Source organism: Schistocerca gregaria, chromosome X, assembly GCF_023897955.1.
Source record: "Schistocerca gregaria isolate iqSchGreg1 chromosome X, iqSchGreg1.2, whole genome shotgun sequence".
NCBI classification, from domain to species: Eukaryota; Metazoa; Arthropoda; class Insecta; order Orthoptera; family Acrididae; genus Schistocerca; species Schistocerca gregaria.
The window spans coordinates 389,397,390-389,422,170 of record NC_064931.1 but is presented as its reverse complement, the minus strand read 5'-3'; the positions used below and the strand labels follow the sequence as shown (position 1 = coordinate 389,422,170).

General features: G+C 39.6%; 1 protein-coding gene across 1 annotated transcript in view; it reads left to right on the top strand.

Moving 5' to 3' along the window:
- The window catches only part of LOC126298777 (protein obstructor-E-like), an 80,761-nt gene extending 58,409 nt beyond the window's left edge, over window positions 1-22,352 (top strand). Inside the window, exons 3-5 of the mRNA XM_049990232.1 lie at window positions 7,926-8,120; window positions 19,293-19,482; window positions 22,037-22,352. Of these exons, the coding sequence (XP_049846189.1) occupies window positions 7,926-8,120; window positions 19,293-19,482; window positions 22,037-22,151 (500 nt within the window). The 3' untranslated portion in view covers window positions 22,152-22,352. The remainder of the gene's footprint in view (window positions 1-7,925; window positions 8,121-19,292; window positions 19,483-22,036) is intronic.
- The last annotated feature ends 2,429 nt before the right edge of the window (window positions 22,353-24,781 follow it).

The window sequence follows — 24,781 nt, the reverse complement described above, 5'->3', positions numbered from 1 at the left end:
TGCCATGCGAAAACATTCCACAGGCCATAACGCTCTGTCCTGGTTGTAGGGAGTTTGCTTTCTGACGTTTCACGCCACACATGCCAATGGCCGTCTGTGTAATGGAACATAAAAAGCAGTTCACCTGAAAGGATTGCCTGTCGCCACTCAGTGGACGTCCAGAGCCATTTTGCCATGCACAGTATAATTCAACCACAGCATCACACAAACAGTTTACAATCTTAGTCATTTCGGAAATGCTTCCACCCTGGGCCAAAAGTCAATGATCATGCCCTTCTGGATGTCAAATAAATCGCTCCCTTTCTGTGTTACGACAATGACTGCACTGTTTTCTGCGTCCCCACTTTACATACCCTCCACTGCTAGTGCTGCCACCTGTCGCCTATGAGCAGTTATTGCACGTAGACATCAAACATAGGCAGTGGCCACATTAATGTGGCTGAACTGTACAATATCACCAGCCTGACTGAACTCTGCTGTAACAGACATCTGTCAGCAATTGAGTTAGAGGTAGTTGCTGTGTGTGAAAGGAAGCACACCTGTTGCTATGGCATATCAAATGCTTCAGCAAGTAACATCAGTGGGAAGTCATCACACCTTGTACTGGCCGTAGCATGACAATTGATCATACAAGGAGCAAGACACACAATATCAGTGCTTAAATTTTGGCCAGAGTGTGAGTGCCTGACATCTGAGGAAAGTCCACTGGACCTGACGGGATACCAATTCGATTCTACACAGAGTACGCGAAAGAACTTGCCCCCCTTCTAACAGCCGTGTACCGCAAGTCTCTAGAGGAACGGAAGGTTCCAAATGATTGGAAAAGAGCTCCGGTAGTCCCAGTCTTCAAGAAGGGTCATCGAGCAGAAGCGCAAAACTATAGACCTATATCTCTGACGTCGATCTGTTGTAGAATTTTAGAACATATTTTTGGCTCGAGTATCATGTCGTTTTTGGAAACCCAGAATCTACTCTGTAGGAATCAACATGGATTCCGGAAACAGCGATCGTGTGAGACCCAACTCGCTTTATTTGTTCAGGAGACCCAGAAAATATTAGATACAGGCTCCCAGGTAGATGCTACTTTCCTTGACTTCCGGAAGGCGCTCGATACAGTTCCGCACTGTCACCTGATAAACAAAGTAAGAGCCTACGGAATATCAGTCCAGCTGTCTGGCTGGATTGAAGAGTTTTTAGCAAACAGAACACAGCATGTTGTTATCAATGGAGAGACGTCTACAGACGTTAAAGTAACCTCTGGCGTGCCACAGGGGAGTGTTATGGGACCATTGCTTTTCACAATATATATAAATGACCTAGTGTTGGAAGTTCCATGCGGCTTTTCGCGGATGATACTGTGGTATACAGAGAAGTTGCAGCATTAGAAAATTGTAGCGAAATGCAGGAAGATCTGCAGCGGTTAGGCACTTGGTGCAGGGAGTGGCAACTGACCCTTAACATAGACAAATGTAATGTATTGCGAATACATAGAAAGAAGGATCCTTTATTGTATGATTATATGATAGCGGAACAAACACTGGTAGCAGTTACTTCTGTAAAATATCTGGGAGTATGTGTGAGGAACGATTTGAAGTGGAATGATCATATAAAATTAATTGTTGGTAAGGCGGGTACCAGGTTGAGATTCATTAGGAGAGTCCTTAGAAAATGTAGTCCATCAACAAAGGAGGTGGCTTACAAAACACTCGTTCGACCTATACTTGACTATTGCTCATCAGTGTGGGATCCGTACCAGATCGGGTTGACGGAGGACATAGAGAAGATCCAAAGAAGAGGGGAGTGTTTCGTCACTGGATTATTTGGTAACCGTGATAGCGTTAGGGAGATGTTTAGCAAACTCAAGTGGCAGACTCTGCAAGAGTCTGCCTAGTTATACCTCCCGAGAAGATCACAAATGTAAAACTAGAGAGATTCGAGAGCGCACGGAGGCTTTCAGACAGTCGTTCTTCCCGCGAACCAAACGCAACTGGAACAGAGAAGGGAGGTAATGGCAGTGGCACGTAAAGTGCCCTCCGCCACACACCATTGGGTGGCTTGCGGAGAATAAATGTAGATCTAGATGTAGATGTAGATGTAGCCATCTCTGAGGCTATGAAGGCTGCCACAGGACATTTCACATGCTGGCTTGTTGAGAATGTATCACTAATCCTACAACTGAGGGAAAACTGCCAACACCAGAGACAAATGCTATAGGTGATAACGTCTCGATAATAGGGCTCAACAACATGCTGACTTACTGAGAATGTATCACTAATCCTGCGTCTGTGGGAAAACTGCCACTACCAAAGACAAGTGCTGTAGGTGGCAATGCCTCGATAATTGGGCTCAACAACGAACTGATGGGTAGCTGTAGCATCCAATTATGGGGTACAGAAGCCACTGTCCCACACATGTACCTCTGCTCACATAATGTCACAGGTGTCACAGATTAGCACGGATACAGGAACACAGTCACTGCACACTTGAAGCATATATAGTGATACCGGTGTATGTCAATAGCACTGTCTGTTGTGATATTTACTGGTGCACGTTGATGGCACTGTATGAGTATCTGTTTCAAAAATGACACAAGTTGAAGAATCTGGTCTGCCAATATGGCACACAGGTGGTGGAAGTATTCTCATGTGGAGGACTTTTACACTGGTGCCTGTGATAATTCTGTAATTGTGTCTCCCATTGATATAAGATATAACACCCTACTATTTTACTAATATGCAAGCATGAAATTGACTACAGTTTCATGAAAATGCAGCAAGACACTGTGCCATGTCACCCCAGAACTGTGTGATAATGTTTTGGAGAACACTCCATCCACACGAAGGCACTTAAGTGACAGCAGATTACCTGATCTCAGTCCCACTGCACATATTTGGGAAGCCATAAACTGAGATGAACCTGCCCTGGGTCCATGATCTATGGGTAATGGCTGAGTGGCCATGGATCAGTAATATGCAGGGTTGTCAGAACATTATGAACAACCACCTACAGTTCACATTGAGTGCACAAACTGAGTATGGATACTTCATATGAGATGCTGTGCAATGCAGAGGAATCACTTTACTTCAAATGCACAGAACTGAGGAAGCTGCTAATTTAGTTGCTTTTCAAAATGAATGAACAATGGCAACCTGGTGGCTGGAGAAAATATAATAGAAACAGAGGCTTGGTAGATGTTAATTCATTGCCTATATTACTGTCTATCAAAAATATACTGATTAGGGAAAAGTGGGTAATAAATAATAAAGAGTTAGTTATCTGAGTCTCATCTGAGAAAATTAATGTTTTGTTGCACAACATACACTCCACATTCTTGCAAATGTAGTCTCCCAGTGTTTGTTGATTGAATGACAACATCAGTTACAATTGCACTGGTCACCAAAGTATCATCATTGAACCATTAATAATAGAAAATAATTTCCTGATTCCTTGAATTGTGTTTCCTGTCAAATCCTGACAAAAGCCTTATCTGAAACTACCATCTTCCAAAAGCAATGAGGCTGTGGACCGTTAACTATGTAAACATTATTACTACTTGTTTTTGTTCCCTTATGAAAACACACTCTCTCTCTTTGATTTTCAAGTAGGATAATCATTCTGACAAAATGTAGCTGATGTCCTTGCCTCCAATGTAGCTGTATATGAATCGTGCTGGATGTTTCTGGATACTGCTAAGTACTAGTCTACAGCTCTTGAGTCATCTCCTGAGAATGTAAGGGTACTATATGATCTGTTCATGGGCATCTGGTACCATCTACTTCAAACTGTGTACCAATGACTTTCACTCGATGCCACAACATACTGCTGTTGGTTTTCATGCCAAAGATGACAAACACATTAATAGATGGTTGGTCATAATATCCTTGCTGGTCACTATGTATCTCATGAGGAAATACTGGGAAGATTAACAATGTGATAACTGTGATTGTGAAATGAAACTCAAAGGATGCAGAAGGCATTTACACTACTTAAGTGAAATATTGTGAAATATGACCAGCTTATAAAAGTGGCAGACTGGGTGATGTAGAAAACTATTGGCTCAAATAACTATTATGAATCTTTCATGAAATATTTTGAAAAGCTATAGATAATCACACAGAAGGATAAACTAAAACATATCATTATTTTAGATCGTGAACAAAGATTCAGTGAATGATGTAGTCACAAAAGAAGCAAGTGTGTCAACAGCAAGATAACTCTAGTAACTTTTCTGACCAATTAAAGCTTTCACTGCAAGAAGCCATGAGCTTCTTTTGAAAACAGTATGCACGTTTTTAACAGAATCTGTAAGCTATGTTAAAGTACGTAAAATGCAAAGCAATAACGCAGGACATAAATGAAAGGTCATGCACTCCCATTTGAAACAGATAAAATATATGTTTCCCAGTAATTAATACTGTGTCATAACAACTCCTGTAGCACATAAATTATGTTTCATTAAAAATACATTGAGAACTTTTACTGCATGCAAATGATTTAACAACAGCCACTGATGACAGTAATGAGATTAATGAACTAATCGCCTGCACAAAAAATCTCTTGGAACATTTTAAATGTGGCATATTGTCAAAGCTCAATAAAAAATGTTGAAATCTGATATGTAGAGAAAACATTTGTCCTCATAAACCATTTCAGATTTATTGTCACTTCTGCAAATAAAAAAATTGACACATTCACTATTCTTGTATATTTATATTCACTAGTTTTTAAGCTTAAAGTTGGAATTGTTTGAAGGCTGTTATTATGAACACACTGCAGGAATTAGCTGTCTTCTCACTTGTATTGCTAGTGACTATTAAATAAACTGATTGCTAGGGTATAGCCATGTTGGGTATGGAAGGAGACGAAACAATTTAAACCCACTGTCATGCAAATTGTCCATTTATTGGAACGAAATCTACCTACTATAGGGAGGTTATACAACAAATTAATATACTAGAATGTCAGTGGCAATCTGTCAATGGGAGATTATACATATATGCAGAGATGGACAAATGTACACAATGGTCCAGCTACTGTGTCCATGCCAGATACATCTCACCACTCATACAGCCAAAATATGCATACATAAAATGTTCACTCTCTCAGGATAGGGAACCAAAACCCATATTTTACAAGGGAAATATACATATACAGCAAAAGAAAAAAATTCACAATACCACTAAACAATTAATGGAGAGTAATAAAATTTCAGGAATATGTTCGTCTGGGTAATGTATTTAAGTGATTAACATTGCGAGATCATAGGTCAATGAAAGTGCAAGATAAGCCATTGCAAATGTGAAATTCTGGTACATTAATAACCAATGTAACCACCAGACTGTTGAATACACATGCATAAATGTGCAAAAATTATGTTGTAACAGGTGCCAGATGTCAGTTTGTGGGATGGAGTTCCATGCTTGTTGCTGTGGGTCGATCAATACAGGAACAGTTAATGCTGTTTGTGGATGATGCTAGAGTTGTCATCCAATGACGTTCCATATGTGCTTGATTGGAGACAGATCTGGTGATCTTGCAGGCCAAGGCAACATGTTGACTCTCTGTAGAGCATGTTGGGTTACAACAGTAGTATAATCACGAGAGTGCTCCTGCAGACAGGTTGGATGCAGGGCCTCAACTGACCCCCTTCTATCCAAAACTCACGGTGAGGCAGAATCAGGTTTCATCAAAAAACACAATAGATCTCCACCCTGCCCTCCAATGAGCTCTTGCTCGACACCACTGAAGCCGCAAATGCCGGTGGTTTGGGGTTAGTGGAATGCATGCTACAGGGGACCTGTCTCAGTACTGTCCTTTACGTAAACAATTAGTAACAGTTCATTGTGTCACTATGGTGTCAACTACTGCTCAGATTGCCGTTGCGGATGCAGTATGATGTGCCAGTCATATGCCAAACATAACGCTCTTCCTTCTTGGTAGTGCCATGTAACCATTCAGAGCCTAGTCGTCTTGTGACCATACATTCTCATGACCACCACTGCAGCAATCATGTTCAGTGGCTACATACCTGCCAACTGTCTCTGCAATATCATAGAAGGAACATCCAGCTTCTCGTAGCTCTTTTACATAACCTCGTTCAAACTCAGTGAAGTGTTGAAAACGGCATCTTAGTCAACTTAAAGGCGTTCTTGACTAACATCAACTCACCACATCCATTACAGTGTTTGTTTAAAGCAAACCTGATATGCATCCTCATAGGGGAGAGACTAGTGCTACTTTTATGTGACTGGTGCAAAATCTGAATAGACATCATCTTTCAGATGTAATAACATACCTACCTACTTTTGTTTGTTCATATCACACATCTCCTTCTTGTTGTTGCAATTTTTTTTCAGTGTAACTTACACCTATACATGGAGAACATGAAGTACAATATTTTGATCCCAGCAGTATTAGATAGAGGTACTGTTTACATACAGATTACATCTACACAAAGAAAACAGGGTCTAATATTATGAGCGTAGCAACACTAAATGGTTCACAGCATGGATGTCCATCTACCGTAGTGGGCTAGATGCACACTGGTGTTTGCACACTGCAGGGGTGTACACGTCAAATCTATATATACATAAGAAATCACAATGTACTTCGGGTCTCTTACCACATGAGTCTACACTCTCAGGTGGACGTGAGAGGTAATAACAGAATAGATACATGGTGCATGCAGCTAACTATCAGTGCACACAAACTGACATTAATAGAGACAATATTATTTCACACATGTAGATAGGCGACTTATGAAGACTTTATAAGGATTCATGAGCACACTCATGTGGGCATATGCTGCGCAATTTGGCATGCTATGGAGGGCACTGGACTACTGTCCTCACTAGTATTAATGTTGGTAGTAATTGAGAAGCAGTTTCTGGTGTTGCACCTGGAATAACTGTCAGGGTAAGGGGTCAGTGTGTGCCCTGATATTTAAATAAGGTAGGCCCATTAGTTCTCCATGATAAAGTAAGTAGCCTGTAATACTCATGCTGCTTAGTCACACAAAACAGAATTATCTGTGGATGGTCTTCTGAGTGCTCATACATCTATCTGGGAGCACAATGCAGCAAGCCATTAAGTTCCATTGTCACTCAATTACACATTGCACAGATCACTCACTGCCAGTGTCCGAGGTATCACTTGCTCAGCATTCATGTACAAAGTGTTGGTCATGGTGTAAAGTCTTCTGGCCACACTTTTTTCTGGGAAAAACCTGCCTACACCAAAGAGGTGGCTGGAGAGTGATTCATGTGCTAGGATGCTTGACACATACGAACAGTTCGGCATGTGTTCTCATGTCTTCTGCTGTAGCATTTGTGTTGTCTGATTGAGTGGCAGGTGCAAACATTGGGGAGCACATACCACAATACAAAGGAAATGAGATATGAATCAAATTAAATGCTTCCATGTCATACACACTAGTTCTTCACAATTACACTCTACTGTAAATTACTACACTAGACTACCAGTTTACTGATATATGTGAGTATATAGAAACTCGTAACTTAAACAATTTAGAATGTAGTATTAAACATGATTTCAGAGTAAATTCTTTTATTTTATAATGGAAGATTTGTGAAAGCTTATAAGACATAGAGTTTTTTTAATTTTTTTGAAGTAATACAGGCAGTTCCTTTGTGCCAATATTTTAACTGCAAAGTCTATTAATTCACTTAGCAAGTAGTTTTACTTAATGTATAACTGTAGCATTAAATGAGTTACTATAGCCTAATGACTACGCTTGACATGATATGTGACTGTAATAATAAAGACACTCGAAGTTAATACACTGTATGTGCTCAATGCAACAGAAAATATTTACTTACAATTAGTTTTATTAAATTATATTGAAATTTCAGGAATGAAATAATGTACATGTTTCTTTCTTTAATTTTACTTTTCTCTGTATGCAGAGCCTGCTCAAGCAAATGAAAGATGTCCCCGCCAGTTTGGATACTATAAGATGGGTGACTCTTCACATTGTGGGCAATTTATGAACTGTGTGGGAGGACGTGGTTTTGTTTTTGACTGTCCTGAAGGTCTAGCGTTCAATCCTGAGTTACTACGGTGTGAATGGCCAGATCAGGTCAAAGATTGTGATGCTGAGGGTATGTAAAAACTTGTAAGATACCAACTGAAACTTAAAATGTATGTTCATGTGTCACAATTTTGATAAATATGAGATGTATTTCCAAGAAGAAGTCAAGTATTTTACAGTAAATTTGATAGTTTAAGTCCCCTTCATATTGGAAACAATGTACCAGGTATTCCATGTGTTTTTGCCATCAAAATTGATTTCAGAGTTTTGAAAGCATGAAGTACAGTCTTGGGCAACAGGACAGGTCAATGTTGGAGTCATTTTTAGAACAATGAGGCTAAAAACAAATCCTTGTACATGCAAGCAGTCACACCAAGCGTTGTCTAATTCAGGAACAGAAATCTCCCATTATAAATACTTTCATGTTATCTTGAGAAACCAACTGGAAGTAGTTTGTATATGTCTCCCATTATAAATACTTTCATGTTATCTTGAGAAGCCAACTGGAAGTAATTTCTATGTCTCTCTCATAAACAAAAGATTAGTAGACTGATTTATGGAACACAAGCTGATTTACTTCAACATGACAGCTACAAAATTTTCTTATTGGGCAATCATGAATAGCATGGTCTACCATTTGCTCTATTTGGTCGTAATCAGTCTCAAGGCTGCGTATGATGTTGTATTTATAAAGGGATGGTTTGCACCTTGCATGCCTGGTTCTGATGTGGCTGAGATTGTCCCAGACTTTTCTTGGCAGCTGGCTGCCTGTAGGTGGTATAATTGGGCCACACCTTGTTCAGCAAACAGTATCCAATTAACTATACAACACTCTGTTAAATTGCAAGTAGTAGGTTGGTGAATACTGTTGAGATCCCACACATGCTTTCTGATAATGTTTATCCTGGTTTCAATTTGTCATTTGGTTATTTCAAGATGAGTCTGCAATGTGAGAGAGTGATCAGGCATTACACCTAGATATTGAGTATTTGGTTTAACTGTGCTCTGTGAAAGTCAGTATAAAGTTTAATGTTGGTAAGCTTGTTATTTGGGCAGGATTGGCACCCCTCCATTTTACTGGTGTTGAGATAAAGTCTCCACTGTTTCTAATATTTATGTAGCAAATCTAGATACTCCGTGAATCTTCTTTTTCTTCTTCTTCAAAAGATTTACTTTATGTTACTAGAGCAGTATAATCTGACAAGCAAAACTTTTGAGATATTGTTAGCAACAAGTCACTGGTGAATAAGTTGAACAAAAGGCATACCAACACCAATCATTGAGGCACAGATATATTTATTTTATATGAATTATTGGAAAGTTTTCATACTGTGTTTGTCAACTAGTGATTTCAAACATAGTCTACAATAGTTGAGTGATCTTAGCACAGTGTATGGTTTATTTTAACTTCTGCAGTTATTTAATTATTTTCTGGTTCCATGGACCATAAAACCTAATGCTACTTTGTCATTCAGTGAATAAGTATATACTTTACCGAAGGCTGATTAGCAAATTTATTAACACAGAATTAAAGAATTAACAAAAACATGAAAAAACAAGGAGTATAAGATTAAATAACATATTACACAAAAAAGTTTGCGAATGCAGTAAGGAACTCCTGTGTAGAATTGAAGGAGAGTGCCACAAGGAAAAATTTCAACTTAGATTTGAATACTTAGGGTTTATCACTCATTTTTTCAGGTCTGTGAAAATGAAACCTTCTGAATAGTGCACACCTTTCAGTACAATGCTTGGCGAATTGTTATCTGAGTGTATATTATTTTTGTACCTATTGTTCACTGAATGGATGTTGCAGTTTCTTCTGAATGAGTCAATGTTGTCAACAATAAAATCCCATGTGGAATGTATGTACAGGTACAGCAGAGTTAGAATACCAAGACATCTGAAAAATGGCCTACACAAAGTTCATGAACTGACATCAAGATCAGTCTGACTGTTTGCTTCTGAGCTAAGGATATTCTTGCTGAGTGCTCAGAGTTGTTCCCATATATAACACCACATGAGATAATAGAGTGAAAATAAGGAAAGTATACAAACATTCATGTTTCAGAGTTGCAGACAGAAGAGATCATTGTCACAGTGAAAATAGCAGCATTCATTTTCTGCGCAAGATCTTGAATATAATACTGCCAAGGAAATGAAAAGGATAGATTGCTACTCACCACATACAGGAGGCACTGAGTGGCAGACAGGTACATTGAAGAAGACTGCTAGAAATAATTAGGTATCAGCTGAAGGCCTCCATCAGGTGTAAACAAAACAAAACACACCCAACCACCCACCCACCCACCCACCCACCCACCCACTCACCCACCCACCCACACACACACACACACACACACACACACACACACACACACACACACACACACACACACTGTTGTCTCCAGGCACTACAGTGCCTGTCTACCTCTCAACACCTCCTTTATGTGGTGAGTAGCAATCTACCCTTTTGATATTATTGTTATTCCATCCTGGATTTTCCATTGTTTGTTACTCCCAAGGAAGCCTCCCATATACCCTCAGTCATAAGAATTTAAAATGGTCAACTTCACTGATTGTTTCACCACCTTCCAACAATAAAATTCTCCTTTTACAAGAGTTCCAAGTCAGAAACTATATGCATTGTGTTTTGTTACATTTAAGCATTAATGTGTTCTCTGAAATCCATGTGCTGAGGTTAGTGACTACTATATTAACTACATCATTTATATTACACTCAATGCCTTTCACAATAACAATTATTTCATTTGCAGAGATAACAATTCTTGTGTCTTCTCTCATATTTAGTGGCAAGACATTGAAATATACAATGAAAAGCAATGGACTCAGAGCAGAATCCTATGGCACCTGCCAAATTACATGAATCCAGTTAGATTCAAACCTCTTCGCTATTTGTTGAAAATGGAGGACAACTTTGTGCTTCTTACTTTCCAGATATGAAGTGAATCATTGTTGAATCTTTTCCATAATCCCATAATGTTCCAACTTTCTCAAAAGTGTTGTATGGTCCATGCAATGAAAAACTTTATTTAAACCAAAGAAAATACCTCTTGTTCTCAACCTATTATTTAGCACCACTAGTGCCCCACACATAAAAGAATAAATAACATTTTCTGTAGATACACCTTCCTGAAGCCACATGTGAGTTTGAAAGAAAAGCATGAGTACTGAGCTGTGCCACTACTCTCTTCTACATTGCTTTCTCAAACACTTTTGAAAACGATATTAACAAAGAAATTAGTTGGTAATTGTCTGTTATTTATTTCACTCTTTTCATAAACTGGCTTCACTAATAAGTATTTCTATCTCTCAGGAAACTGATCACAGCCAGGAACTGAGTACAGCAGTAATGAGTGGCACACTGATCATCGCAATCCTACTTGATAATCCCGATGCGAATCTTTACACTTCAGTGTTGTAATAATTGATTCACTTTTATTTTTGCTTGTTTCCTGCAGCTTTATGTGATGTGGTTGTCTCAGATCACCAGCTTTCAAGCGTTCTAAATATTTACCTGTACCAACAAAATTTTGATATAACTTGCTTTCTATTGACAAGTAGTGATTATTAAATATTTGGCACAACTCTGACGAAGCACTAACAGTGTAATTCTCACACAAGAGGGGTATAATATGTTAAGTACCTCTATTATGTCCTGACACCTCTTTCACAATTGACCATACAGTTTTAATTTTATCCTGAAAGTCTGGTACTGCATGCTGCGGAATTTGAATCCGCACCAGATGGCATGGAGGTCAAAGACCCCTAGGGGTCTCTGCACCATAACACCGCAAGCCATGGTGGCGCGTGGCTCCTGGCCAGATTTAGCTTGAGGGAGCCACAGTGGAACAAGTGGTCCCAGTGGCCAATGGCGGCACCCCCTGAACATGTATTTAAGCACCTGCCTCTCGCTCAGCCAGCCAGTCTAATCTTGCGTGCGTCTCTGGACATATGGCCTTGCCTTAGACAGCGTATTTACTTTCTTGTTCTGTGTATGAGTGAACGTGGTTTTCTTGTGATTCTGCTGTTTTGATCTTCTGTTGTTTATTAGGTACTTCATTCCGTTTATGTTGTTGCTCGCGGGCCGCCCTGTGGGTCCTGCCACGCTTTCTGTCACATCACCCTGCGACCATTCCGGTAGCAGTTACAACAGAGAGCTTTCTATTCTCTTGGTGTAATGCACTGATTTAGCCTGCCTGATGACACTCTTTGGCACTTTTTCGTATTGTTTGTAGTAAAATTCTGTTAAAAGACTCTGTCTCTTCTTCATATTATGATACAGCTCCCATTTACTCATACATTGTATTCTAATGCTATTAGTTATCCATACTGATTGCCTATTACTTCTGCATACGCACCCACACATTTTTAATGGTAAAGAGCTATTATGAATCCTATTTTGATGTAGTCCATGTCTAGTATAGCTGGACCTATAGATACTCTCAACTGGTACCAATGAAATGTGTGCTTTGTCAGCAGTCATTAGCTTCCTCTCAAGGCACATATTAACTCGCTTCACAGCGCTGTCATGATGGGATTGATTAAAATGCCAGAATGTCTGTACAAAGCAACATTAGTAATCTGAGTTGGAGTAGCAATCTTATCCAGGTCATTACCTGTGTCACATACCCAGTCCCACCCAAGACTATTTCCAACCCCTCCAACTATCACTACCTGGTCCATCTATCCATACAGCAGTTAAATCAATAAATGTGACAGACATTTTCTGGCCTCTTTGAAGGTCTATTTTAAAAAATGAAATTACAGCTAAGACTTGCTCGCAACTATTTCAGTTTCATCTGAACCCAGCCCTTTCCAGGAGTTCTATGATGTCAATAATCATCTATATTCTGTTGTAAAGTATCTCTTCTGATAGTAATAGCATATACTGAGCAATACAAATGTGCAATTGCTTGGTTTCACTGGTTTTAGAACTGCTAGTGGCTGAAATATTTTAAATTGTTGTGGGATTATGCTGGCAGTGGGATTGTGAGAGTAGAAATGTGGACTATTTTATAACTCACAGGTCCAGATGTTTAGTAAATTAAAGATAAATTCTATTGTTTTCTGCACCCTTCCTCAGTTTCAGCTTGAGCTGGAGCTAAGATTTGCAGCTTCCTTTAGTTCTTTGCACATATCTTCTAAGTCTTTCTTAAACGTCATTTTTTTTAATGTGGGCCAAGTGAGACATTCTTTGTATGGTTTCTGTTATGGTGAGTTTATATTTTCTGTTATTTTTTTACAGCTAGCTTTCCAAGACCCATTTATTGCCTGCTGTATCTATTTTCCTATGTCTGGATTACTTGTCTGTAAATATTCTTTCTGGAGATTTTCTGTATCTTCCAACAAGGAGTGTGCACATCTCTGTAGCAGTGTGGAATATTTATTTTTTGCCGCAGCAATTGTGGCACCTATTAGTTGACCACAATACTATTGCATCTGTTAGTGAGAGTGCATTGGTCAGCTTGTTGTGAATAAGAATGTGATTGTGGTTGATACTACACTCCTGGAAACTGAAATAAGAACACCGTGAATTCATTGTCCCAGGATGGGGAAACTTTATTGACACATTCCTGGGGTCAGATACATCACATGATCACACTGACAGAACCACAGGCACATAGACACAGGCAACAGAGCATGCACAATGTCGGCACTAGTACAGTGTATATCCACCTTTCGCAGCAATGCAGGCTGCTATTCTCCCATGGAGACGATCGTAGAGATGCTGGATGTAGTCCTGTGGAATGGCTTGCCATGCCATTTCCACCTGGCGCCTCAGTTGGACCAGCATTCGTGCTGGACGTGCAGACCGCATGAGACGACGCTTCATCCAGTCCCAAACATGCTCAATGGGGGACAGATCCGGAGATCTTGCTGGCCAGGGTAGTTGACTTACACCTTCTAGAGCACGTTGGTTGGCACGGGATACATGCGGACGTGCATTGTCCTGTTGGAACAGCAAGTTCCCTTGCCGGTCTAGGAATGGTAGAACGATGGGTTCGATGACGGTTTGGATGTACCGTGCACTATTCAGTGTCCCCTTGACGATCACCAGAGGTGTACGGCCAGTGTAGGAGATCGCTCCCCACAAAATGATGCCGGGTGTTGGCCCTGTGTGCCTCGGGCGTATGCAGTCCTCATTGTGGCGCTCACCTGCACGGCGCCAAACACGCATACGACCATCTTTGGCACCAAGGTAGAAGCGACTCTCATCGCTGAAGACGACACGTCTCCATTCGTCCCTCCATTCACGCCTGTCGCGACACCACTGGAGGCGGGCTGCACGATGTTGGGGCGTGAGCGGAAGACGGCCTAACGGTGTGCGGGACCGTAGCTTAGCTTCATGAAGACGGTTGCAAATGGTCCTCGCCGATACCCCAGGAGCAACAGTGTCCCAAATTTGCTGGGAAGTGGCGGTGCGGTCCCCTACAGCACTGCGTATGATCCTACGGTCTTGGCGTGCATCCGTGCATCACTGCGGTCCGGTCCCATGTCGACGGGCACGTGCACCTTCCGCCGACCACTGGTGACAACATCGATGTACCGTGGAGACCTCACGCCCCACGTGTTGAGCAATTCGGCGGTACGTCCACCCGGCCTCCCGCATGCCCACTATACGCCCTCGCTCATAGTCCATCAACTGCACATACGGTTCATGTCCACGCTGTCGCGGCATGCTACAAGTGTTAAAGACTGCGATGGAGCTTCGTATGCCACGGCAAACTGGCTGACACTGACGGCGGCGGTGCACAAATGCTGCGCAGCTAGCGCCATTCGATGGCCAACACCGCGGTTCCTGGTGTGTCCGCTGTGCCGTGCGTGTGATCATTGCTTGTACAGCCCTCTCGCAGTGTCCAGAGCAAGTATGGTGGGTCTGACACACCGGTGTCAATGTGTTCTTTTTTCCATTTCCAGGAGTGTATATGCAGAACTGACCTGAAAGCATTGACAGTGTGATGCATTTTCCACAGTCATCTCTGTAGTTGTTTACTGTAATGTCACCGTGAGTTTCCTGTAATGGCCAAGTGCAGTAACATTGTGGTTGAATAGTAGAAACCGGTTATAATTTTTTAATGTTGATGTTATCCAGTCAGACGTTTTTTTCTTTTTTTTTTTTTTTGCACTCTTAGGTGCCTTTCTAAAATAACATCTTTTAGTGAGGGGCAGTTGACTTCCAATTTTAAGTATAACTTGCTGATGCTGATTGTGTGGAAAATCAAGCAAGACATGTCTTGTGTGTGGAATTGGTAGGCTGGAACTGTCAGTTGTAACAGTGTTTCTATTTGGAACTGTTTCACTCTGCAGTCTATGACTTGGGTTTTTTTCTGCCTTAAGAGCTGGTAGGGGAGATCTCATCAGTCTTACTGTTGGTGGTCTACAAACTGACATTACTGTAATTCCAGGTATTTTATGGTGACAATTTGAATTTAGTGTTGGCAAATTCAGTCATTTTTATTACTTTTCTCTATGTTTCAATGAGTGTACATTAGGGAGGCATCATATTTGATGTAATGTTTCGTATCTTTGTTAATATTGGATGAATATATATCAATGAAGACCACAGATATTGAAGGTTTAGTGATTCCTTCATATGTGGCAGTAACTACACCACATCACTATTAGCCACGCAAGTCAGCCACCTTGAAAACTAAGAATATGGCAAAATAGCTGGCCACAGACCAGGCAGAAATCAGTTTCCTTTTGGGCAGACACTGCACGCAGATCATCATCAGCTACAGTCAGCCACCATCTTCTCATGATCACTACTGCTGGACTTGGAGTACAACATTGCTCTATAGAGTTGGACTGTGCCAAAATTACTGTCTCATCCTGCTGCACTGCCATGATCTAGACTCTGTCAGCAGTGCTTGACAATAACTGATAGATGTGAAAATATGTCCTCTGGATAACTGTACTACTGTGAACTATTCAGTGTGGAACTCTCTGAAATAGCTCACATTAATACCAAGTGATGGATGCTGAGCTCCTACAATTTCTCTTATCAGTTCCATCTACTTATTTTCTCATGGACATCACTCTTTCAGTTACAGCTTGTGTACTGCAAATTCCAGCATAAAGAGTAATTATCTCTTATGTGGAGTAGGTTACGGAAAACATCAGTACAGAGAAGCAGCTATTACAAAAGTTCTTTGTATTCTGCATTAAAAACAACAAAGTTATTTTACATCTATGATATGAGTCAGAGTCATTAGCTTTACTCGGCCCTTACTTGAAACTGCAAAATCTTATTGATAGCACAGAAGACAATACTTTGAAAACTATTCATTTACTGTGCAACTTTGAATTTACATAAGCATCCTAAAATTTACTGATATCCAGAAAAAGTGGTTGATTTATTTTGCTAAGAATGTTATTCACTACAACATTAGCAGGGATTAGAAATTCTAGACTTAAGATAATTTATAGAAATAGTGACAAAAAAGATATGCTCCCAGTTTATTTTTCAATACAGGGAGCAGCCAGACAACAAGTTAAAATGTTTGCAGGAGATATATGCATGGTTGAGTCACATTAATGTGACTGCTGCCTATGATCAGCATCAACATGTAGGTGGCAGCACTAGCAGTGGAGGGCATATAAAGTGTCTTGGGGCAAGAGGAACGCAGTGCAGTAGTTGTGCAGAAACTGAGTGATTTATCTGATGTCCAAAAGGGCATGCTCATTGGCTTTTGGGCTGAGGGTGAAAGCACTTCTGCCACAGCTAAATTTTAGACAGGTTGCACACTGCCATGGTTAAACTATACTGTGTGTGACAAAATGGTGCTACCCAAAACCAGCACCAAGGCAACTGTGGTGCACCAAGGACCACAGATACGGGAGTGAACGGCAGCTACAGAGATGTGTACAGACAAATATATGTGCAACAATAGAGCAACTGACCACCCAGATGAACCAAGGGTCTACCAACAGTGTCTCCTCAATGACCGTTCAGTGAATGTTGTTGAGTGTGGACCACCACAGCAGGCACCTTGTATCTGCATCCATGCTGACTGCTGTTCATCTGTGATGAAGGTTATAATTTGCATGGCAATACTTCAACTGGATGACCACTAAGTGATGATAAGTGGCCTTTTTCAGATGAATCATATTTTATGCTCGATCAGATAGGTGGCTGTTGGCATAAATGTCTGAAAGCAAATACCCCACAAAAAAATCATCAGAAGGGTCCAGGCCAGAGGGCATTCCCTGAGTAATCTCATCATTCTGGAAGGCACAATGGATTGATACAAGTATGCATCTATCCTTGGGGACCATGTCCACTCGTACATGCAGCTTGTTTTTCTTCAGCACGATGGTATCTACCAATAGGACAATGCAACTGGTTACACAATTTTCAATGTATGTGCAAGGTTTGAAGAGCACCAGGATGAGTATACCATATTCCTCTGTCCACCAAACTCCCCAGATTTAAATCCAATTGAGAATCTGTGGGACGACCTCGATTGGGCTGTTGATGCTACGTATCCTCAACCGAGAAACCTAGATCATCTTTCCAATGGCACTGAAGTCTGCAGGACTCCACATCCCTATCATTACCTTGTAGAATCTCTTTGACTCTCTTCCTGCATGTCTCACAGTGGTCTGCACTGTAAAAGTTGGTTAATCAGGCTTTTGACAGGTGGCCACATAATTCCTCTATAAACTCCTAAGAAAAACACTATGCCTATGAGTAACTTATTTTAATATCTTTCACAAAAATTGGCTGTATTACAGCTCATCTGGAACTTATATGCCACTATAAAGACAATGTACTGAATTGTTTCTGTAAAATGGCTAAACTCCTTGAAAATGCTTTTGCTTGATGTTTGCAAACTGAGAGTAAATAATAATGTTATTACTCATATTGTAGACTAAGTATTTTATTGATATTTCCTGTAAAACTATGCTACTATATTGTCAATTGGCTAATACAATGAGAGTTATATCTGAATGAAAAGTGAACTGAGTTAAGTATTTTTTCTGCTCATCAAAAAGTTGTTTCCATTTTAATGGGTATATGAGAACAGGTCTCTTCTTGCCAAGGAGAAGAGGCACTAAGCAGTAGGCAGGTATATAGAAAAGAAGTGAAAGTGCTCATATTCTGAACAGAAGTGTGTTACATCTGGTATTTGTCAGTCATTATCAATGGTTTGTAATAGTGTAAAATGAGTTTTTCTATGTCTATAATGTAGGTATGTGTAGGAATGGAATTCAAAATATTTGCAAGAACCAACTGTAGGACTGGTTAGAAAATACCATAATCATGTGTGGCTTAGTCAAATATGGGTCCCTCAATTAGTATTGCTTGTGTCAGAGGAAAAATTGCAACACTGGAGAAATCCATCAACACATTTTTCAGATAATTTATCACTTAATTTTATCCAACATAAACCTATATACATATGGTATGAAGCCTAGTCTAAAGTTATTTTTATACCTGTGGGAAAATTTCTCAGTGTGGTTTTTTGTGATCTAGAATTGAGATGAGACATTGGTCGCACTGTGAAGGAGTCATTAATTTCGTAACCTCTAGTAAAATTTTATGGTCTCTTCACCCAAAGGGTTTGGCAACAACATACTAAATACTAAAATATTTTTCCTTCTCCAACTGCAAACATAATCCATGAACTGGAAACACCTCTCTTTGTTGAGAAATATGACCAGTAAGTGTAGCAGGTAACTGCTGTTGCCATTAATTGTGGCCACACTAAACACAAAAGGTTGTCTCACAGTTTTGGGGAGTGTTACTGTTCTTAAACATTGATGACGCTACGTCACATGAAAAAAATGCGCTGTTCCACATTGTTTAGAGTTCCCAGCCAATTACCAGATGTGTTACAGACTAGGATACAGTCACTCAGAACCTACAGCATTAGTTCCAATTTGACAGTTACTACCAGTAACTCCTGGTCACAGTAGGTAGGTGGGAAATACCTGTGAGCAGATCTGTCTCTCTGATTCAGTCATGTTAAGATGCAAAAGCTCTTATGGCAGATTTTGGAAGATTCGTAAGTCCTAGTTTTGTTTTGATAACATTCATCGCATGTAGCATGATCTTAATTTTTTATAATAATCCTCAATAGGACTGTAATTTTTGCAGACATGGATGAGAAAGTAATTGTCTGTCAATAAACCTACATATTAGAAAGTTTATTGAGACTTCTTATCCTGTACTGTCACCAGTTATTAACAACAGCTTTTCTTTCTTTCTTAGCTTTTCTTGGTTTCCGGTGTCCAGAGGAAGCAATTGGTAGTGAAGACATACGTTTCTATCGCAGCCCTGAAGACTGCCAGAGATTCTTTGTATGTGTGAATGGAAAGCCTCGTCTACAGCGATGTGCTGATGGCTACGCATTTAGTGATGAATTTGGAGAATGTGTTGGTGTTGAAAATGTCACTGCTTGGTGAGTGCTTTTAAGATACTTTGCATATGAACACTCATACTGTAATATTTTGTTAAATTCCTTTTATTTATTGCTACTCATCCTAGTTTAGTCTTAAAAGTACTAAAGAAATAAATGAGAGTTTAACATTCAGGGTAATTTAGACCTACACTATTGCCCCCTTTTTCTTGGGGGGGATTTCTTTCAGGTAAAATGTGTCAAATTGATAATGTCAAACTGAATAATGACCTTTAAATTGTATGGAAGTGGTGTAAAATGGAGAAAATATATTAAACTTCAGCATGACAAATGGGAACCTGATTTAGAAATCAGCTGCAGAATATAATTCTAGACTGTAAATAATTTTTACTTAACGTCTGATGAGTATAAATGTGTTATGGATGTGGACCATCATCATGTAGATTTATCCACACAGAACTTCTGCTATCTCTGAAATCCTGCACTATTCTTTGTATAAAAAGATGTAGGTCAAAATTTATTGCAGAAGGCATCTCTGCACTTCCATCATATCTAGCACATTATGTTACTGGCTTGTTATGGTTGTGAGTTAGTTGCAAATTGCCACACATACATGAATATTACCAGAAATTCTTTGTGTTTATGAGTGGAAAGCCATGTCTACGGTACTGTTGGCATGCACAATCTCAATATCTCTCTGCATAAATCACCTCTGCTTGTTAGTAATTCTTGTACTCTTAGAGTGTCATATGCATATCAAATGCCCATTTGTTATAATATGCCATCTCAGAACACAATAAAGACTGCCATAGAAAGCTCTGACAATATACTGCTGAAACACTTTTTGTTCCACATGAATAATGGTACTATGAGTGAGACAACACAAGTTATGTTGCTTAGTATCAATAGCTTCCACTCACTTCAGCTGTACTATGAGTAGTATGTCACATTGCCAGGAAAAGCTTTTATATGATTCTATTGGCATTGGCACAAGATTAAAAAATATTCACAAAAATGCCAGTACTCTATTCAACATTAATAATGTCACACCACATTTTCTTTTAAATTCCCACGTTGGTCTCATTTTATCCATTTTCCAGCAGCTTCCAGGCAATTTAAAGTTCACCATTCAATCCATGTTGGTTTGCCTACAATGCATTTTACCTACAAATGACTGGACACACTATTTTTGGGAAAAAGGGCCAGTCCTGTAAGTCTGACATCCCCAGTGTTTGCCACAGGCACCACAAACTTGATTGGTTTCCCAAGTGCAATCAAGATCCATGTGTCACAGGTAAACGTCCTATAAACAAATGCCAAAGCTACTTTGGCCCTTCTCAGTGACTGAAAGAAGGAATGCCACAGCCATTTATAGTTGATTCCAGGGGCTGTAGCAGGTTTTTCCTTACTTATGACCATTCTTCCTTGTACTGATGCATGACGCTGCTGCAGGGTACCGGCACATTGCTGAAGTCTGTAACAACCACAGCCTTTCTTAGCTGCATGTATGTGTGCTGGAGTTTATAATATGCAATGACACCCAGTTTCCTTACTGTTAGAGCAGAAGAATGCAATTGTGTGCTCTGAACCATTTTATCTGCTGGACACCCTTAAAAATGTTTTCTATCAGTCACATGTCCCTTGCCTAACAGCTTTCAGGACTGCACTAAAAACTGTAAGTTCATTAGGCAGGTAGGGCCTCAAAACACAATAAGGTTAATCTAGATTCGCATTCATTGGCATATTGGACATGAAAGTGTGTTCCTGATTGAAAAGGCTCTTCTCTTTCTAATTTTTTTAAATCTAATATTTTTCTGGGCCTTCTAAGTACTTAAGATAGACCCTTACACTAGCCTTGGTTTAAACAATAATATTCACCACACACATCTCTAAAATAATGATTTATTAATTAACTCCACCATCCCATTTGCTTACAAATAACTACTGAGTGGATGTTATGTGGAAGGATAAGCGATGCTACAGTTCACATGTGCATTCAGTATGAGTACACTCTGTGTACTTGTCTGAATATCTGTAGTTGAGGCCTGACTGAGTGCCTAAGTATAGAGGACTGGAATCAAATTAGTTCTCAATGTCCAGTCTAATCTGTTTCCCTCATGCTGGATTACATCCTATATCTTCAGATGCAACGGTCTGGTACATCCATGTATAACACACCCATAATCAAGCAAGACCATAAAAAGACACTGTGAAACTAGTGCAGATAGACTTGGTCTGCTTCTTCCCATAATCTATAATGATGTGTCTTCAAATTCCTCTTGGCGTTTTAAAACAACAGAAATCTCAGGTCGAACTCTCAAATTTTAAATGGCAATCATCACTGTAACAAGAGGCAAATTAAATATGCAGGTAATTGAAATGCTTCTTTTATCACAGGTACTAAAAAAATTGAGTTCTAATGCAGGAATGAATGAAGGGAAAGAAATGGTAGGTGTGTGCACCACTTGATGTATAAGATACTCAGGCAAGCAAATGGATACAGCTAGCTCTGATTTTATGTCAACGTATCCTATACACTTATTTTCTTCTTAGCTGAAAGTAAAATCCTTGTATTAATCACAATTTTTTTTTCCAGCAAAAATCAGGCAAATCTTCGACTGAAGCCAGTGAGGCCTTCAAAGCTGGGAGTTCAGAAACCATCAGTGCAGAAACAAACAGCACAAAATCCAAATCAGTATCGTTTTGGTTGAGATAATTTCATATTGTGTCACTGCACCTAAAAATGAATGGAATTTCTGCCTATACAATCTTTCAATGAACTAAAAAAATTATACGTTCTCATGAAAGATCTCATTCGATAACAATATACTGAAGCTGGAGTTTGTTGTGAAACAGTATCAAATGTAAACTTCTGAAGCCTGTCAAATAAAGTTCTGTATTATATTTCTGAAGGATAATGTATGCATTATGCCATAGTTTCTGCTTGTATAACATTCCTACCTGGTCTATTAATTATTCTCAACATTCTTCTTAATATAAACAATAACAGCCTCAGCAGGTCTTAACTTACTTTGAAATTTGCTGTTTTCATTGTGTATCTTTCAGTAAATAAAGCCAATAATCTATACATATATAAAAATGGATGTACATACATTGAGGTAACAAAAGTCATGGGATACCTCCTAATATCATGTCATACCTACTTTTGCCCAGTGTAGTGCAGCAACTCAATGTGGCATGGACCCAACAAGTTGTTGGACATCCCCTGCAGAAATGTTGATCCATTCTAATACTATAGCCATCCATAATTGAAAAAGTTGCCAGTGGGGGATATTGTGCACAAAGTGATTTCTCGATTAAGTCCTATAAATGTGCAGTTGGATTCATGTTGGGCAATCAAGGTAACCAAATCATTCACTTGAATTGTCCATAATGTTCTTCAAACCAATCATGAACAATTATGGCCCAGACATCACATCGTTGTTCGGAAATGTGAAGTCCATGAATGGCTTCAAGTGGTCTCCAAGTAGCTGAAAATAACTGTTTCCAGGCAATGCTCAGTTCAGTTGGACCAGAGGACCCAGTCCATTCCATGTAAACATAGCTCACATCATTATGGAGCCACCACCAGCTTGCACAGTGCCTTGTTGACAACTTTGGTCCAAAGCTTTGTGGGGCCTGCACTACCCTTGAACCCTACCATTATCTCTCACCAACTGAAATCAGATTGCATCTGACCAGGCAATGATTTTCTAGCTGTCTATGGTACAACCGATTGATCATGAGCCCATGAGAGGCACTGCAGGCAATGTTGTGCTAGTAGCAAAGGTTTACTGGCATAGCCTATTAATGCCAAATTTTGCTGTATTGTCTTAACAAACATGTTCATCATATGTCCCACATTGATTTCTGTGGTTATTTTACGCAGTGTTGCTGGTCTTTTAGTACTGAAAACTCTATGAAAACGTCACTACTCTTGGTCATTAAGCTAAGGCCATCAGCCACTGCATTATCTATGGTGAGAAGTAATGCCTGAGATTTGGTATTCTCAGCACAATGTTGACATCGTGGATCTCAGAATATTGAATTCCTTAATGATTTCCAAAATGGAATGTCCCATGCTTCTAGCTCCAACTATCATTCCACATTCAAAGTCTGCTAATCACCATCGCATGGCCATAATCATGTCAGAAGACATTTCACATGCATCACCTGAGAACAAATGATAGCTCCACCAATGCACTGTCCTTTTATAAGTTGGGTACACAGTATTACTGCCATCTGAATATGTGCATGTCACAATCCCACGTCTTTTTCCACCTCAGTGTATATATGTATGCACGTTCCACATTTCCTCCTAAACCAACTTCAACAAAACATGGTACACTTTTCATTTACCATCTGGAAAGAATTTCTGTGGGACTATGAACCACTTACTAATCAAAGGAGCAGCAGAGGAGGTGGGGGTGAAAAAGCAGTGTAGTCCATGATGTGCAAATACCCATACTTTATTCATCCAGTATTTGAGATGAGAGCATTTTAAAAACTTGCAAAAAAATTTTCATTTAATTCCAAGCCTTTACAGTATGTTTTCTTGTTTACAACCCCCACAAAATGATGAAACAGAAAAATGTTTATTGCTTACTACATACTTGCTGTTCATGCAGTAAACCTGCCACATGAAGCATGACTTTCAATTTATTACTTCTTTACTACTAACTCTATACACAACACATTTTGCAGACATCAGCCACATACAGGACTGGATGTATCTGCAAAATTATATGATTGTGTAACAGAGTTCAGGCGATACTTCATTATAAAAATTGAGCTCAGTGAAAATGAAACTGTAGGGTGAAATTCGTTAGACATACAGGTGAAAAAATGTGGTGGTGACTGAAGAATGAGGTTCCATGTCAGAGTTGGTATGTCATGATGGAAACACACTGTCTGACTGAGAAAACAATGGGAGATGTCAGCATAGACACACCCTAAGGAGGTTCCATACGTCACTTCTGCTAGTTGCTTACTTAGGTCAGAGCACAGCACTCCTCAGTGCACTCATTAATCATTGCTTATGACAGCAGCATTGCCTTACTTCAGGTCCAGTAGTGTGAGTTGTATTAGAAGCCAGAACTGTCTATCAAAATTTACAGTCAACTGTACATTACAATATGACTATCATTTCATATCAAACCAAGTGATAAGTTTTAAAAGTCGGCAACACTAACATATGAGTAATGACATACCTGTATACCTGGATTGATTTCAAGTTAAGTACTGTATTTTGTTCAAATTTTAATAAAGTGTTCTATTACTTTGTGTGTGATGTGGTATCTGCTTGGCCTCCTCCAGAACTAAATCTGGAACTGTTACAAGC